This window comes from Salvelinus sp. IW2-2015, unplaced genomic scaffold (assembly GCF_002910315.2).
Source record: "Salvelinus sp. IW2-2015 unplaced genomic scaffold, ASM291031v2 Un_scaffold2820, whole genome shotgun sequence".
NCBI lineage: Eukaryota > Metazoa > Chordata > Actinopteri > Salmoniformes > Salmonidae > Salvelinus > Salvelinus sp. IW2-2015.
Genome location: NW_019944120.1, coordinates 109,378 through 128,322, shown reverse-complemented (window position 1 = coordinate 128,322; position 18,945 = coordinate 109,378). Strand labels below are relative to the sequence as shown.

Here is an 18,945-nt window from a genome sequence, read left to right as displayed (position 1 = left end):
GTGTTGAAGTGTCAGTGTAGTATGTGTGTGTGTGTTGAAGTGTCAGTGTAGTATGTGTGTGTGTGTTGAAGTGTCAGTGTAGTATGTGTGTGTGTAGATAGAACCAATGCAATAAAGCAGGGTCAATGTAAATAGTCCTGGTGGCCAGTTGATTAACTGTTCAGCAGTCTAATGGCTTGGGGGGTAGAAGCTGTTCAGGAGCCTTTTGGACCTAGACTTGGCGCTCTGGTACCGCTTGCTGTGTGGTAGCAGAGAGAACAGTCTATGKCTTGGGTGGCTGAAGTCTTTGGCAATATTTAGGGCCTTCCTCTGACACCATCTTGTATCGAGGTCCTGTATGGCAGGAAGCTTGGCCCCAGTGATGTACTGGACCGTACACACTACCCTTTGTAGCTCCTTACAGGCAGATGTCGAGCAGTTGCCATACCAGGCGGTGATGCAGCCAGTCAAGATGCTCTCGATGGTGCAGCTGTGTAACTTTTTTTGAGGATCTGAGGACCCATGCCAAATCTTTTCAGTCTCCTGAGGGGGAAGAGGTGTTGTCGTACCCTCTCCACGAATGTCTTGGTGTGTTCGGACCATGATAGTTCCTTAGTGATGTGGACACAGAGGAACTTGAAGCTCCCGACCTTCTCCACTACAGCCCTGTTGATGTGAATGGGGGCGTATTCGGACCCATTTTCCTGTAGTCCACGATCACCTGCCAGGTGATCGTCATTGGTGATCAGGCCCACCACCGTCGGGTCATTGGCAAACTTAATGATGGAGTCGTGCGTGGCCACGCAGTCATGGGTGAACAGGGAGTACAGGAAGAGACTAAGCACGCACCCCTGAGTGTTGAGGGTCAGCGTGTRGGATGTGTTGTTMCCTACCCTCAGCACCTGGGGGRYGCCCGTCAGAAAGTCCAGGATCCAGTTGCAGAGGGAGGTGTTRAGTCCCAGGGTCCTTAGCTTAGTGATGAGCTTTGTGGGCACTATGGTGTTGAACGCTGAGCTGTAGTCAATGAACAGCATTCTCAAGTAGGTTTTCCTTTTGTCCAGGTGGGAAAGGGCAGTGTGGAGTGCAATTGAGATTGTGTCATCTGTGGATCTGTTGGGGCGGTATGTGAATTGGAGTGGGTCCAGGGTGTCTGGGATGATGGAGTTGATGTGAGCGATGACCATCCTTTCAAAACATTTCATGGCTACAGATGTGAGTGCTACGGGGCGATAGTCATTTAGACAGATTATRTTAGCGTTCTTGGGAACAGGGACTATTGTGGTCTGCTTGAAACATGTAGGTCTTACAGACTGGGTCAGGTTTAAATGTCAGTGAAGACACTTGCCAGTTGGTCTGCGCATGCTCTGAGTATGCGTGCTGGTAACCAGTCTGGCTCTGCGGTCTTGTGAATGTTAAAACCTCTTAATCACATCGGCTACGGAGAGCGTCATCACACAGTTGTCAAGAACAGCTGATGCTCTCATGCATGGTTCTGTGTCGCTTGCCTCGAAGCGAGCATACAAGGCATTTAGCTCGTCTGGTAGGCTCATGTCACTGGGCAARTCGAGGCTGAGTTTCCTTTTGTAATATGTGATAGTTTGCAAGTCCTGCCACATCCGACGAGCATCAGAGCTGGTGTAGTAGGATTCGATCGCCGTCCTTTATTGAAGCTTTGCCTGTTTTTGATGGTTCCTCGGAGGGTGAAGCAGGATTTCTTATAAGCGTCCGGATTAGTGTCCCGCTCCTTGTAAGAGGAAGCTCTACCCTTTAGCTCAGTGCGGATGTTGCCTGTAATCCATGGCTTCTGGTTGGGAAATGTACGTACGGTCACTGTGGGAACAACGTRGTCGATGCACTTATTTATGAATCCGGTGACTGATGTGGTAAATCTCCTCCAGGAACACATTCCATTCTGTGCTAGTGAAACAGTCCTATAGCCTAGCATCCGCTTCATCTTGTGCTTGGAGGATATAGTTAGATTTGCCAAATGGAGGGTGAGCTTTGTATACATCTCTGTGTGTGGAGTAAAGCGGATCTAGAGTTTTTTTTCACCTCTAGTTGCACAGGTGACATCCTGGTAGAAATGAGGTAAAACGGATTTCAGTTTTCCTGCATTAAAATCACYGTCCACTAGGAGSGCCGCCTCTCGGTYAGTATTTTCCTGTTTGCTTATGACCCAATACAGCTCGTCAAGCGCGGTCTTAGTGCCAGCATCGGTTTGTGGTAGACAATAGATAGATAGACAACTAAGAATATTATAGATAAATCTTTTTCATAAATAGTATGGTCTACAGCTTATCGTGAGGTATTCTTACTCAGGCGAGGAGAACTTCAAGACTTCCTTAAATATTAGAGATCGTGCACCAGCTATTGTTAACAGAGAGACACACCCCACTTGAGTTTACACGACGCTGCCGTTCTGTCCTGCCGACGTATAGAAAAAAAACAGCTCGATTTTCGTGGTGTTGTGTCTGGGATGTAACCAGATCGATTGATTGATTTGAATTTAGTAGATAATTAAAAGTATGAGGATACAGCATTACAAACATAAACAATATAGAGGACAAATAAACACAATAAAGCACTAAGGCATCCATTGTTTTGTGACCAGGTTGTTCTTCTGTCTTCTCTTCCAGGGAGTGTTCCTGTTCAGTGCTGTCCAGATGGTTCCTCTCACCATGAACAACTACGTGTTCCCAGCCTGGGGCCAGGGAGTGGGCTGGTGCATGGCGTTGTCCTCCATGCTCCTGATACCTGGATACATGATCTATATGTTCCTCAACCTCAAGGGGGATTACAAAGAGGTATGGACATCTTCTTCTTTCTTCCTCAGATGCTGCCAATCACTATATATATATATTGTATTTGTATTTATTATGGATCCTCATTAGTTCCTGCCAAGGCAGTAGCTACTCTTCCTGGGGTTTATTAAGGATCCCCATTAGTTCCTGCCAAGGCAGCAGCCTAACTGCTTCCACCAGGGGGTTTTCTTATGGATCCCCATTAGTTCCTGCCAAGGCAGCAGCTACTCTTCCTGGGTTTTATTATGGAGCCCCATTAGTTTCCTGCCAAGGCAGCAGCTACTCTTCCTGGGGTTTATTATGGATCCTCATTAGTTCTGCCAAGGCAGCAGCTACTCTTCCTGGGGTTTATTATGGATCCCCATTAGTTCCTGCCGAGGCAGCGGCTACTTTTCCTGGGGTTTATTATGGATTCTCATTAGTTCCTGCCGAGGCAGCGGCTACTGTTCCTGGGGTTTATTATGGATTCTCATTAGTTCCTGCCAAGGCAGTAGCTCAGGGCACTGCTCTACTACCACAGATCTACAATACAAAATCCAAGTTTGACGTGTGTGTAGAGGGCGTGTGTTTGAATGTGTATGCATATGCCTGTGTGTGTGTCTCTTCACAGTCCCCGCTGTTCTATAAGGTGTATTTTTATCTMTTTTTTTTTTACATCTGATTGTACTGCTTGCATGAGTTACTTGATGGAGTTATGGCTCTATGTATTACGTGTGGCACCTGACCACACGACTGAACAGTAGTCCAGGTGTGACAAAACTAGAGCTTGTKYGACCTGCCTTGTTGATAGTGCTGTTAAGGCAGAGCAGTGCTTTATTATGGACAGACTTCTCCCCCATCTTAGCTACTACTGCATCAATATGTTTCAACCATGACAGTTTACAATCCAGGGTTACTCCAAGCAGTTTAGTCACCTCAGTTTGCTCAATTTCCACATTAATCATTACAAGATTTAGTTGAGGTTTAGGGTTTAGTGAATGAATGTCCCAAATTTAATGCTTTTAGTTTTTGAAATATTTAGAACAAATGTATTTCTTGCCACCCATTCTGAAACTGACTGCAGCTCTTTAAGTATTGCAGTCATTTCAGTCGCTGTAGTAGCTGACGTGTATAGTGTTGAGTCATCCACATACATAGAAACTCTGGCTTTACTCAGAGCCAGTGGCTTTAACAGGAAGTGATATAACTGTTAGTTATGTCATTAGTAAAGYTTTTAAAAAGGAGACACTTTRCTCCAAATCAACTTTTTTTGTATTTCGTATGGGTGTTCCCGGGAATCGAACCCACTATCCTGGCATTACAAGAGCTCACATACTGTATATTCAGAGTCATGGGGTGGCCATTTTGTGTCCACAAAACAGCACAGCTGTTTCACAAATCCGAAAAGCTTCCCAAAATAACCATATCATGTGTCTCAGAAAGAGATCCGGCTCGAAGGACCAATGGCCTGCAGCAGAGTTTGGGGGCTTGCTTCCCAAGATGTAGGATTTTTGTAGTATTTTAAGTAGATGGGAAGGCACTTAATCCAAAACAAGTTTTGAATATTGCTGCTGGCGATTTACTGTTTTTATCTTAATCTGCATAAATAATCGTCGCCTTCTCACAGACATAGTAAAAGCCAAGTTTGAGGACAGCAAATGTTGCCCATTATGGCCTGAGCGTTATGTCTTGAGCATGCCATTAGACTTGGACATATACAGTGCATTCAGAAAGTATTCATACCCCTTGATTTATTCCACATTTTGTTGGGTTACAGCTTGAATTCACAATGTATTAAATATCTAAATCTACCCACAATACCCCACAATGGCAAACATGTCTAGAAATGTTAGCACATTTATTGAAAATTAAATACAGAAATATCTAATTTACATAAGTATTCACACCCCTGAGTCAATAATTTAAAGAAACACCTTTGGCAGAGATTACAGATGTGAGTCTTTCTGGGTAAATCTCTAAGAGCTTTCCACACCTAGATTGTACAACATTTGCCCATTATTCTTTTCAAAATTCTTGGTTGTTAATCATTGTTACACAGAGGTTTTCAGGTCTTGCCAAAGATACCCCCTAATGACAAAGCAAAAACAGGTTTTTAGAAATGTTTACTATTTATTAAACATTTATAAAAAATAAAAAAATGAAATATCACATTTACATAAGTAATCAGACCCTCTACTCAGTAATTTGTTGAAGCACCTTTGGTAGCAACGAGTCTTCTTGGGTATGACGCTACAAGCTTTGCACACCTGATTTGGGGGAGTTTCTCCCATTCTTCTCTGCAGATCCTCTCAAGCTCTGTCAGGTTTGACGGCGAGCGTCACTGCACAGCTATTTTCAGACCAGAGAATCTTGTTTTTTGGTACCCTTCCCAAGATCTGTGCCTCGACAAAATCCTGTCTCATAGCTTTCACTGACACTTCCTTAGACCTCATGGTTTGGTTGTTGCTCTGACATGCACTGTCAACTGTGGGACCTTTATATAGACAGGTGTGTGTCTTTCCAAATCATGTCCATCAATTGAATTGACCAAAGGTGGACTCCAATCAAGTTGTAGAAACATCTCAAGGATGATCAATGGAAACAGGATGCACCTGAGCTCAATTTCGAGTCTCATAGCAAAGGTTCTGAATGCTTATATAAATAAGGTCTTTCTGTTTTTTATTTTTAATACATTTACAAACATTTCTAAATACCAGTTTTTGCTTTGTCATTATGGGGTATAGTGTGCAGATGGATGAGGGAATATATTATTTAATCCATTTAGAATAAGGCTGAAACATGACAAAATGTGGAAAAAGCCAAGGGGTCTGAATACTTTCCGAATGCACTGTAGAAATAGACAGATTAGACATCGAGAAATAGACATAGAAATAGACATAGAAATAGACATAGAAACAGACATAGAAATAGACATTGACGTACATAGAAAGACAGAAATAGACATAGAAATAGACATAGAAATAGACATAGAAACAGACATAGAAATAGATATAGACAGGGTAATAGACAGAGAAATAGACATAGAGAAATAGACAAATAGACATTGAGAAAAAGACATAGAAACAGACAAAGACATAGAAACAGACATAGACATAGAAATAGACATAGATATAGACATCGAAATAGACATTGACATACATAGAAATAGACAGAAATAGACATAGAAATAGACATAGAAAAAGACATAGYAATAGACAGAGAAAAAGACATAGAAAAAGACATAGAAACAGACATAGAAATAGACATAGACAGGGTAATAGACAGAGAAATAGACATAGATATAGACATCGAAATAGACATTGACATACATAGAAATAGACAGAAATAGACATAGAAATAGACATAGAAATAGACAGAGAAAAAGACATAGAAATAGACATAGAAATAGACATAGAAATACACTGAGAAATAGACAGAGAAAAAGACAGAAACAGACATAGAAATAGACATAGACAGGGTAATAGACAGAGAAATAGACATAGAGAAATAGACATAGAGAAATAGACAAATAGACATTGAGAAAAAGACATAGAAACAGACGTAGACATAGAAATAGACATAGAAATAGACATAGCTATAGAAATAGACAGGGAAATCGACATAGACAGGGAAATCGATATAGACAGGGAAATAGACATAGAAATAGACATAGAAATAGACATAGAAATAGACATAGATGTTCAGTTGAAAAAGGTCCTAGAGAGGAGTATGAGGCCGGTCAGTCACGTGATCGCTGTTCAGCTGCAGCTTGCAGTGAAAGGCTGATCAGTAATTGTTGCTTCGGTTGTTGTCAAGGATGGAAGCGCTGCGGTCGTCACTGGCAACGAGACGAGCAGCTGTCAGCCCCTTTGTGTCAGTCAGTGGAGTCTTGATTGCCTAAATTGTAGCAATCAGTTCCTTGATTAGTATGTGTCAAGCAACAGATGGAAGTTGGTTCTCGCAGACACTGAGACAGCTAGCTATCTAGTGCATGATACAGTGTTTAGCATAATAGCAAGATATTCGATGGTAGCAATGTGAAAGCTTAATTTACTGCAGTGGGCTAAATCAGGGTCACACAGAGTGTTTCTGGGTAGTCGTAAACAAATCTACACATGGTTTATGTGTCTAAAAAAAAGAAGATACTTGTACCATGTCAGATACAGAGTTGAAATGTATTCAATTTTGAGTTTGCCTCCCAATATTACACTTTATATACATCACAGGAGACTGAAATATAACAACACCGTTTGACATAGAAACACCGGAGTTTTTGCGTCTTTTTTGAAATAATGTTTTTTCCTTATTAAATTATGATAAATATTAATAACATTCCACCCATGAGGCCAATATATAATAATAATAATAATAATTAATTATTATAATATATAATATATAATAATTTGACTGCAGGAAAGGGCTACAGATGTCATCAAGCAGACAGATTATTTTTTAAACATATCGTTTCTTTGCAGCGTCTGCAGATGGCATGGTAACGTTGTAACTTACTCCCAACAATGTGAAAGCCTAAAGATGTCAGCACAACGGGCGTATTTTGAATGTATCGTTCTCTTGCACATTGCAGCGTCTGCGGATAATGATCCAGCCCCCGACGATGGTGAAAGGAGAACGTCAGGAGAACGGCCCTGAGCAGACTGCAGCAGAAGCAGAGAACCTGGCCCCAGCCACTGAAGAGGCTTACATCTAAACCTTGTTACATCTAAACCCATGCCCCGAGGCAAACTCTCTGCAGAAAACAACGTAATCAAGGTGAAAACGCAACCAAGGGATTCGTCTCAAATGGCACACAATTCCCTATGTAGTGCACTACTTTTGACCAGGACCAATATGGGTAGTGTTTCATATAGGGTACTATTCCATATGGGCCCTGGTCAAAAGTAGTGCACTACATAGGGAATATGGTGCTATTTGAGATGCAAAAATAATAAAATGACTTTGATGTCTGATATCCTATCACCTACCTCCAGGGGAAACATGTGACCAACCTGATTACAATTTAGTTTTCATTTTTTTTTTTTTTTTTTTTTTTTTTTGTAAAAGAAAAGAGTAAAATAGAAGGAAGAAAGATACAGTAGATTAACTAGCCAGATCAGAATGAAGGAAGGCTATGTTACAGGACACGTCTGATGTTATTGTCAACGGTTCTATTTCATATGCAAAAACATTTTTAGTCTTTCTGAAATTATTACCTAGAAAATTACTGTCATTTGAATTATAATTTAAATTTTGGAAGCCCCAATATGATTCAACACTACCGTGCTAATTCAAGATATTTACTTAATTAATCTATTAAAAATAAAAATTATTGTAAAAAGGTTATATATAGATTATAATTCATACGTTTGTATTTAAAAGAAATATAGAAAAAAGAATGGAATGTGTTACAGTAAGTAGTCAAATAAATGCAAAACGAAAGATGCATAGTGGAATTGAATATTGACCAATTATAAACAATGACCATTATGGGAAAGTGCAACCTGAAAGGCCAAATCTCCATATCTATGTATATAATATTATCACTGTTTTCCAAGACCCTGCCATTTTTACCACTATTTTACCCTTACTTATTTACCGGAGCAACCTTTGAAAAGCACAAAGGCCAGTGTGGATCTCAAATCATTCCATTCGGTACGACTATTACAAAATGCAGATTAACATTTACATACCAGAGACTGTTACAATTGTATCTTTTTTTTCTAAAGAACAATAACTTTTTTTTTTTTAAGAGTCATTTGTAGGATGTGTTCTATGTAAGAGTGAGATGGACCAAAATCATACGCATGTTAATAATAAAAAATAAAAAAAGATGACCAACCTATTGACATGAGACATATCCCTCCCATCCCGTCAATGCAGATAACACAGTACTATCACCGTTATTATCACAGAAGCAGCATTTGAGCAGTGACTGCTTCTAACAACCCAGAGATACTGTTTAACTTCAAACTTGTTTCCCACATTAAGTCCAGACCTCAGGAACAGTCGTGAAAAGTGACCAAATTATCTGATGAAACTACTGAGATGATAGCCAGTCGTCTGTCGTTAGTCAATCATTCCAGTCCTAGTCTGACTGTGCAGGTTTCCAATGTCAGGTTCTGAAAGAGAAYTGTTATAGATGGACCACAACCTAAATGGACCACAACCTAACCTGGTCCGAAACCATAGGCCAATATTACTACTGAAATTATACTTTATTTTCTTATTTTCTTTGAAAAAGGAAACATGAATTATCAAGTTGTTTTTCAATAAATAAATATATATAGTACCAATCAAAACTTTGGACACACCTACTCATTCAAAGGTTTTTCTTTATTTGTACTATTTTCTACATTGTAGATTAATAGTGAAGACATCAAAATGATGAAATAACACAAATGGAATCATGTAGTAACCAATTTGAGATGATTTGGGATGAGTTGGACCGCAGAGTGAAGGAAAAGAAGCCAACAAGTGCTCAGCATATGTGGGAACTCCTTCAACACTGTTGGAAAATCATTCCAGGTGAAACTGGTTGAGAGAATGCCAAGGCAAAGGGTGACTACTTATGTATTTGTTTAACACTTTTTTGGTTACTATATGATTCCATATGTGTTATTTAATAGTTTTGCTGCCTTCACTATTATTCTACAATGTAGAAAATAGTACAAATAAAGAAAAAACCCTGAAATGAGTAGGTGTGTCCAAAATTTTGACTGGTACTGTATATATACATATACATATATAGACCGATTTATATAGTAATTCCACAAATTATCAAAGTTGTATTTCTATAAAGAGAAAACTAGTTTGTTTCCTTGGCAGCTACAAATGACAAGGATCTGGTTTAAATGAGTCATTTTAGTCTCTGCAAAGAATATACAACTAAAATGTGCAATGAATAAGGTTCCCATTAATTTTGTATAAAGTTACCATACTGCAGTTTTCTGTCTTAAAATGATGTTGTAAAACTCTACTGTGTTATACATGTAACTGTGAATGTCCATATGAGGTTTTTTTGTCTAAATGTTGAAATAAATCTGATATTATTTGCTGTTTTCTGCAATAATAGGATTCTTTCAGAAACTAAAGCACATATCTTATATTATATATATCATTCTGAAATGTCAACAACAACAAAAAATAGATGACAATAACAATAATAGTAGAATAATTAAATAATAGATACACTTGTCTAGTCAAAGAATCATCTTGTTTTATATATTTCTAGCAGTTTCATGGGCCTAATGTAAAATATTCTATGTACAATATATAATACATGCCGTTAGATGGTGTTATATGAAAAAGCATGATTGCCGTATATGTTATCTGCAGAAGTAAATAAAGAACTATAGATTATAACTTGTGCTTTTCATCATGTATACTTTTTTTTATGGGGGAAATATTTTGTATTTTATATATATATWTTTTTTTTACAGCTTATTTTATTTCAAACATATCAGATTTAAAATGTTATTCGATATAGTGTTACASAAAGTAGGTAGATAGTGTTTTATAAATCAGTAAGGAGATTATAGCATGACACTGAGACCGGAGGACGGTATAGTAAACGCTTGACACAATAACTGCATCTCTCACCTTAAAAGCACAGTGTACTAAATGAGATCCAACAATGTGCACCTATTGGGTACATGTCATTTGGATTTAAAAAATGACAGATTTTAGTTTCATCACAATGCTTGAACAATGGGATTCTTCTACAATGTGAAGAATGGAATCCTGTCCTTTTTAATACACATTATAAATTAATATGAATTCTAAATTGGTGATCCCATTGTATTACCTTTCCATTGAATAATGAAATATTTTTTTTAAACATGAAATCATTTTGAGTGAGCACTAAATTTAGCAAGGGGACGACTATTGTAGAGTCTGCTTTCACGTCTAATTTCTTAATARTCCAAAATTACCATTGATACAACTCCTGCTTATCATGTTACAAGACTTGAGCCACTTTGACTTAATAACAACATATGAATTCATCATTAATAATGAAGAACATCCATTCAAATGCACCGCAGGGGATAGAATTGGGGGGGGGCACACAATTTATTTAGACATTTTAAGATGCTAGGTTTTTACATTGTTCAATTACAAGCCTTTTCTCCAATTGTTTCCCTGAGAACGTTACGTTTTAGTCATTTAGCAGAGGCTCTTATCCAGAGAGACTTACATTCATCTACAGATAGCTAGGTGGGACAACCACATATCACAGTCATAGTCAGTACATTCATCTACAGATAGCTAGGGCAGCGGGGGTAATGTTCATCTTATTGAATAATACTCCAAAACTGAACACTACAAATTACAAAAAACAACAAAAGTGAAAACCCGAAACAGTTCTGTCTGGTGCAGACACACAAAGACTGAAAACAACCACCCACAAAACCCAACAGAAAACAGGCTACCTAAATATGGTTCCCAATCAGGGACAACGATTGACAGCTGCCTCTGATTGAGAACATATCAGGCCAAACACAGAAAACCAACACAGAAATAGAAACAATAGAATACCCACCCAACTCACGCCCTGACCAACTAAACAAAAGACAAACAAAGGAACTAAGGTCAGAACGTGACAGTTGAATTGAACCAACGTGGAATAGAAGTTGAATTGACGTCTGTGCCAGTGGGGTTATATTTCGGGCTATGACAGTTGAACTAAGCTCATGAGGCATTTATAAGTTATACATCTTCAAGAATCAATGAGGAGATATCATTCATTTTTAACAGGATATGTAGGGTAACAGGGTATTTAGCAGGGTATGTAGGGTAACAGGGTATTTAGCAGGGTATGAGTAGGTTTTAGCAGGGTATGTAGGGTAACAGGGTATTTAGCAGGGTATGTAGGGTAACAGGGTATTTAGCAGGTATGTAGGGTAACAGGGTATTTTAGCAGGATATGTAGGGTAACTGGGTGTGTAGTAGGATAATGTAGGGTAACAGGGCCAATGTCTTTATAATGTGTGGTCTTGTCCCGTTCAAAATAAATATTTGCTTTCATTTCAAACTAAAAATCGAATTCGTGTTAAATCAGGAAGATTCATGTCCATCCTATTAGATGTACTGTACATATCGTATATCGTAAGAACATTGCTTCATGACATTAAGGCTATTTGTAGTTATTGTCGGGGAGAGAGGCAGTAGATTGGGAGTAGTATGGGAGGAGAGCGAGTGGAGAAAGAGGAGTTCCTGCAATGAAGGGCACGGGGAGCCCAGATTGTGGGGAGGAAGCGAGGGAAATGGGTGGAGACGGAGTTACGGGGGGAACGTTGTAGATGGAGAGAGGTCGGGTCAGGGGAGAGTGGCGAGGGGACAGGTATAAAGGACTGTTAAGTGCTTGCTGTTGCGGTCATGTAGTGAAAGGGAAGGGTAGCGTGTGAATTAAGCGTAGGTTGGTAGTAGGTCAATGTCGTTGTCTGCTTAGTGTTCTCTAGCCGCGGTTTTGTGACTGACTGTGAGTATGCAGGGTCCGGTTTCGACCTTGGCGAGGGGACGGTTAAGTTGTACTGGTAACAGTATACGATTAAAAAGCTCTTGCATTCTAAAAATCAGGCTTAGGGTTAGTCCTGGGAGGAGAGGGGGGAGGTGGGAGGGGCGGAGGAGAGAAGGATGAGAGGGGAAGGGGGGAGGAGAGAGGAAAGGAGAGGGAGAGGAGTGAGTTAGTTGGCTGTGTTGTTTTAGACTTTCCTTTGCTAGACGTGCTGGTAGTTTAACTGTAGTGTAATGCTGGCGTAGTTCACTACCATGTCTGTTTATTTGTTATGCAGAGGAGAGCAGAGAGGCGAGTGCTGTACCAGGCAGCCAGTGGAAGAGGGAGAGAGAGAGAGTTCAGCAGCAGGAAGAGAACATGAGGACGTGCTGTACCAGCAGCCAGGAAGGCAGAAGAAAGAGTCTACAGGCAGCCAGGACGAGAGGAGAAGCAGAGAGAGAAGAGTGCTGTACAGGCGGCAGGGAAGAGAGGAGAGCAGAGAGACGACAGAGTGCTGTGCCAGGCGACCCAGGAAGAGAGGAGACAGGAGAGAGAGTGCCCAGCAGCAGGAAAGAGGACCAGCGAGAGTGCTGTGACCACAGGGAGAGAGGAGAGGGAGAGAGAGATGCTGTACCAGGCAGCCAGGGAAGAGAGGAGACAGAGAGAGACAGAGTGCTGTACCAGGCAGCCAGGGAAGAGAGGAGAGCAAGAGAGAGACAGAGTGCTGTACCAGGCGGCCAGGGAAGAGAGGAGAACAGAGAGAAAGAGTGCTGTGCCAGGCAGCCAGGGAAGAGAGGAGAGCAGAGAGAGACAGAGTGCTGTACCAGGCAGCCAGGGAAGAGAGGAACAGAGAGAAAGAGTGCTGTACCGAGGCGGCCAGGGAAGAGAGGAGAGCAGAGAGAGAGACAGTGCTGTACCAGGCGGCCAGGGAAGAGAGGAGAACAGAGAGAGAGAGTGCTGTGCCAAGCAGCCAGGGAAGAGCAGAGCATAGAGTATCATGTGCAAGGCAGCCAGGCAGCCAGGGCCGAGAGGAGAGCAGAACAGAGAGAGCAGGGAAACAGATTTAGCTAGCCCCTTTAGTCTGGAGCAGACTACCTCTGCTAGACTGAATCTGTCACTGTCACTACGCTGATGGATCCTAAGAGGCGCTCTCTCTCTCTCTCTGCCTGCGTCATCCACCGCCACCGCTTTGCAAGTCTTGGACCCCCAATCAGAGACTCATTTCAATGCAATCTCTTTCCCTGCACATCACAGGCATTTACAGACTGCTAATCCGTTAATAAGTGCCATGAAGTAATTGGCATTTGAGATTAGTGCGTTCTAGTGACTGATAGTCATGCAATACTGAAAACAAGATTTCCTCTGTAACGGGAAGTTCCGTGCACCAGATTATTTTGTGACATTTTTTCTCTCTAGATGTTTTATGAATATTTTGAACAAATTGTATCTGTTGGATATTGATAACACAGTAACCACAGTACACAACACAGAGTGAGGAGAATCAATTCCATACAGAGACACAACTGGCTAGAAGATCAATGAGGCCTATATGGTCAAGAGTACTGACGCGCAGGCCCGAGGCTGTTGAGATGCAGAGGAATTTCATTTACTAACACTATATATCATATGAACTACAGCGAGCCATGGCCACAGAGTTTATGTGTATTTAATGAAACGTTTAACCTTACACTACTGGTCAAAGTTTTTCCAACAAAAACATAGAACTAAAAGTGACTAAAAGTGCCAGCATTGAAATCAAGTGTTTTTTTGAGGGGGGGGGGGGGGGGGGGGGGGGTTATTCTCGGGGTTTCGCCAGTCCATATCTGCGGAGTTTCTGTTTAATACTTCACAGACCTTATCTTAACAGTTTTTGAAACTGTAGAGTGTTTCCTATCCAAATCTATGCAATTATATGCATATCCTAGCTTCCGGCCCTCAGTAGACAGGCAGTTTACTTTGGGCACGCTTTAATCTCGGATGTCAAAAATACCGCCCCCTACCCCAAAGAAGTTAACCACTAGCATTGTCTTTGCTGATAGCTACTTTATTTGAGGAAATGTTAGCTGCTACAACTGTGATATGAGTTGTCTTTCCACTAGCTATCTGAAGATATAATGTACTGACTATGACTGTGTATGTGGTTGTCTCACTAGCTTCTGAAGATGAATGTACTGACTATGACTGTGATATGTGGTTGTCCCACCTAGCTATCTGTGATTGAAATGTACTGACTATGACTGTGATATGTGGTTGTCCCACCTAGTATCTGTAGATGAATGTACTGACTATGACTGTGATATGTGGTTGTCTCACCTAGCTATCTGAAGATGAATGTACTGACTATGAACTGTGATATGTGGTTGTCCCACCTAGCTATCTGAAGATGAATGTACTGACTATGACTGTGATATGTGGTTTGTCTCACCTGCTATCTGAAGATGAATGTACTGACTATGACTGTGATATGTGGTTGTCCCACCTAGCTATCTGAAGATGAATGTACTGACTATGACTGTGATATGTGGTTGTCTCACCTAGCTATCTGAAGATGAATGTACTGACTATGACTGTGATATGTGGTTGTCCACCTAGCTATTGAAGATGAATGTACTGACTATGACTGTGATATGTGGTTGTCCCACCTAGCTATCTGAAGATGATGTAACGGACTATGATGGAATGTGGTTGTCCCACCTAGCTATCTGAGATGAATGTACTGACTATGACTGTGATATGTGGTTGTCCCCCTAGCTATCTGAGAATGAATGTACTGACTATGACTGTGATATTGGTTGTCCACCTAGCTATCTGAAGATGAATGTACTGACTATGACTGTGATTGTGGTTGTCTCACGCTAGCTATCTGAAGATGAATGTACTGACTATGACTGTGATATGTGGTTGTCCCACCTAGCTATCTGGTATGAATGTACTGACTATGATGTGATATGTGGTTGTCCCACCTAGCTATCTGAAGATGATGTACTGACTATGACTGTGATATGTGGTTGTCTCACCTAGCTATCTGAAGATGAATGTACTGACTATGACTGTGATATGTGGTTGTCCCACTAGCTATCTGTAGATGAATGTACTGACTATGACTGTGATATGTGGTTGTCCCACCTAGTATCTGTAGATGAATGTACTGACTATGACTGTGATATGTGGTGTCTCACCTAGCTATCTGAAGATGAATGTACTAGACTATGACTGTGATATGTGGTTGTCCACCTAGCTACTGAAGATGAATGTACTGACTATGACTGTGGTATGTGGTTGTCTCACCTAGCTATCTGAAGATGAATGTACTGACTATGACTGTGATATGTGGTTGTCTCACCTACTATCTGAAGATGAATGTACTGACTATGACTGTGATATGTGGTTGTCCCCCTAGCTATCTGAAGATGAATGTACTGACTATGACTGTGATATGTGGTTGTCTCACCTAGCTATCTGAAGATGAATGTACTGACTATGACTGTGATATGTGGTTGTCCCACCTAGCTATCTGAAGATGAATGTACTGACTATGACTGTGATATGTGGTTGTCCCACCTAGCTATCTGAAGATGAATGTACTGACTATGACTGTGATATGTGGTTGTCCACCTAGCTATCTGAGAAGATGAATGTACTGACTATGACTGTGATATGTGGTTGTCCCACCTAGCTATCTGTAGATGAATGTACTGACTATGACTGTGATTTTGGTTGTCTCACTAGCTATCTGAAGATGAATGTACTGACTATGACTGAGATATGTGGTTCACCTAGCATCTGAAGATGAATGTACTGACTATGACTGTGATATGTGGTTGTCCCACCTAGCTATCTGAAGATGAATGTACTGACTTGACTGTGATATGTGGTTGTCCACCTAGCTATCTGAAGATGAATGTACTGACTATGACTGTGATATGTGGTTGTCCACTAGCTATCTGAAGATGAATGTACTGACTATGACTGTGATATGTGGTTGTCCACCTAGCTATCTGTAGATGAATGTACTGACATGACTGTGATATGTGGTTGTCCCACCTAGCTATCTGAAGATGAATGTACTGACTATGACTGTGATATGTGGTTGTCCCACCTAGCTATCTGTAGATGAATGTACTGACTATGACTGTGATATGTGGTTGTCCACCTAGCTATCTGAAGATAATGTACTGACTATGACTGTGATATGTGGTTGTCCACCTAGCTATCTGTAGATGAATGTACTGACTATGACTGTGATATGTGGTTGTCCCACTAGCTATCTGAAGATGAATGTACTGACTATGACTGTGATGTGGTTGTCCCACCTAGCTATCTGAGATGAATGTACTGACTATGACTGTGATATGTGGTTGTCTCACTAGCTATCTGAAGATAATTTACTGACTATGACTGTGATATGTGGTTGTCCACCTAGCATCTGAAGATGAATGTACTGACTATGACTGTGATATGTGGTTGTCCACCCAGCTATATGTAGATGAATGTACTGACTATGACTGAGATATTGGGTTGTCTCACCTAGCTATCTGAAGATGAATGTACTGACTATGACTGTGATATGTGGTTGTCCCACCAGCTATCTGTAGATGAATGTACTGACTATGACTGTGATATGTGGTTGTCCCACCAGCTATCTGAAGATGAATGTACTGACTATGACTGTGATATTGTGGTTGTCTCACCTAGCATCTGAAGATGAATGTACTGACTATGACTGTGATATGTGGTTGTCCCACCTAGCTATCTGTAGATGAATGTACTGACATGACTGTGATATGTGGTTGTCCACCTAGCTATCTGAAGATGAATGTACTGACTATGACTGTGATATGTGGTTGTCCCACCTAGCTATCTGTAGATGAATGTACTGACTATGACTGTGATATGTGGTTGTCCCACCTAGCTATCTGAAGATTAATGTACTGACTATGACTGTGATATGTGGTTGTCCACCTAGCTATCTGTAGATGAATGTACTGACTATGACTGTGATATGTGGTTGTCCCAGCTAGCTATCTGAAGATGAATGTACTGCTATGACTGGATATGTGGTTGTCCCACCTAGCTATCTGAAGATGAATGTACTGACTATGACTGTGATATGTGGTTGTCTCACCTAGCTATCTGTAGATGAATGTACTGACTATGACTGTGATATGTGGTTGTCCCACCTAGCTATCTGAGATGAATGTACTGACTATGACTGTGATATGTGGTTGTCTCACTAGCTATCTGAAGATGATTTACTGACTATGACTGTGATATGTGGTTGTCTCACCTAGCGATCTGAAGATGAATGTACTGACTATGACTGTGTATGTGGTTGTCACCCAGCTATTGTAGATGAATGTACTGACTATGACTGGATATTGGTTGTCCTCACCTAGCTATCTGAAGATGAATGTACTGACTATGACTGTGATATGTGGTTGTCCACCTAGCTATCTGTAGATGAATGTACTGACTATGACTGTGATATGTGGTTGTCCCACCAGCTATCTGTAGATGAATGTACTGACTATGACTGTGATATGTGGTTGTCCTCACCTAGCTATCTGGATATGAATGTACTGACTATGACTGTGATATGTGGTTGTCCCACCTAGCTATCTGTAGATGAATGTACTGACTATGACTGTGATATGTGGTTGTCTCACCTAGCTATCTGAAGATGAATGTACTGACTATGACTGAGATATGTGGTCTCACCTAGCGATCTGAAGATGAATGTACTGACTATGACTGTGATATGTGGTTGTCCCAGCTAGCAATCTTAGATGATGTACTGACTATGACTGTGATATGTGGTTGTCCCACTAGCTATCTGAAGATGAATGTACTGACTATGACTGTGATATGTGGTTGTCCCACCTAGCTATTGAGATGAATGTACTGACTATGACTGGATATGTGGTTGTCTCACCTGCTATCTGAAGATGAATGTACTGACTATGACTGTGATATGTGGTTGTCCCACCTAGCTATCTGAAGATGAATATACTGACTATAACTGTGATATGTGGTTGTCTCACCTAGCTATCTGAAGATGAATGTACTGACTATGACTGTGATATGTGGTTGTCCCACTAGCTATCTGAAGATGAATGTACTGACTATGACTGTGATATGTGGTTGTCCCCACCTAGCTATCTGAAGATGAATGTACTGACTATGAACTGTGATATGTGGTTGTCCTCCTAGCTATCTGAAGATGATGTACTGACTATGACTGTGATATGTGGTTGTCCACCTAGCTATCTGAAGATGAATGTACTGACTATGACTGTGATATGTGGTTGTCCCCCTAGCTATCTGTAGATGAATGTACTGACTATGACTGTGATATGTGGTTGTCTCCACCTAGCTATCTGAAGATGAATGTACTGACTATGACTGTGATATGTGGTTGTCCCACCTAGCTATCTGTAGATGAATGTACTGACTATGACTGTGATATGTGGTTGTCCACCTAGCTATCTGAAGATGAATGTACTGACTATGACTGTGATATGTGGTTGTCCCACCTAGCTATCTGTAGATGAATGTACTGACTATGACTGTGATATGTGGTTGTCCACCTAGCTATCTGAAGATGAATGTACTGACTATGACTGTGATATGTGGTTGTCCACCTAGTTATCTGTAGATGAATGTACTGACTATGACTGTGATATGTGGTTGTCCACA

The 18,945-nt window shown here is 40.7% G+C and overlaps 2 protein-coding genes across 2 annotated transcripts; both read left to right on the top strand.

Annotated features, from left to right (window-relative positions):
* The first annotated feature begins 2,621 nt into the window (after positions 1 to 2,621).
* LOC112074796 (sodium- and chloride-dependent GABA transporter 1) lies at positions 2,622 to 10,118 on the top strand. Its single transcript, XM_024141900.2, has 2 exons — positions 2,622 to 2,783; positions 7,345 to 10,118. Exons 1-2 carry the CDS (start codon positions 2,643 to 2,645, stop codon positions 7,465 to 7,467), a joined length of 264 nt encoding a protein of 87 aa, XP_023997668.2. The 5' UTR covers positions 2,622 to 2,642; the 3' UTR covers positions 7,468 to 10,118.
* A 2,509-nt stretch (positions 10,119 to 12,627) lies between these two features.
* On the top strand, positions 12,628 to 13,320 carry LOC139025536 (uncharacterized). The gene has a single exon (XM_070440680.1). The coding sequence runs from the start codon at positions 12,628 to 12,630 to the stop codon at positions 13,318 to 13,320; it is 693 nt and encodes a 230-aa protein (XP_070296781.1).
* The last annotated feature ends 5,625 nt before the right edge of the window (positions 13,321 to 18,945 follow it).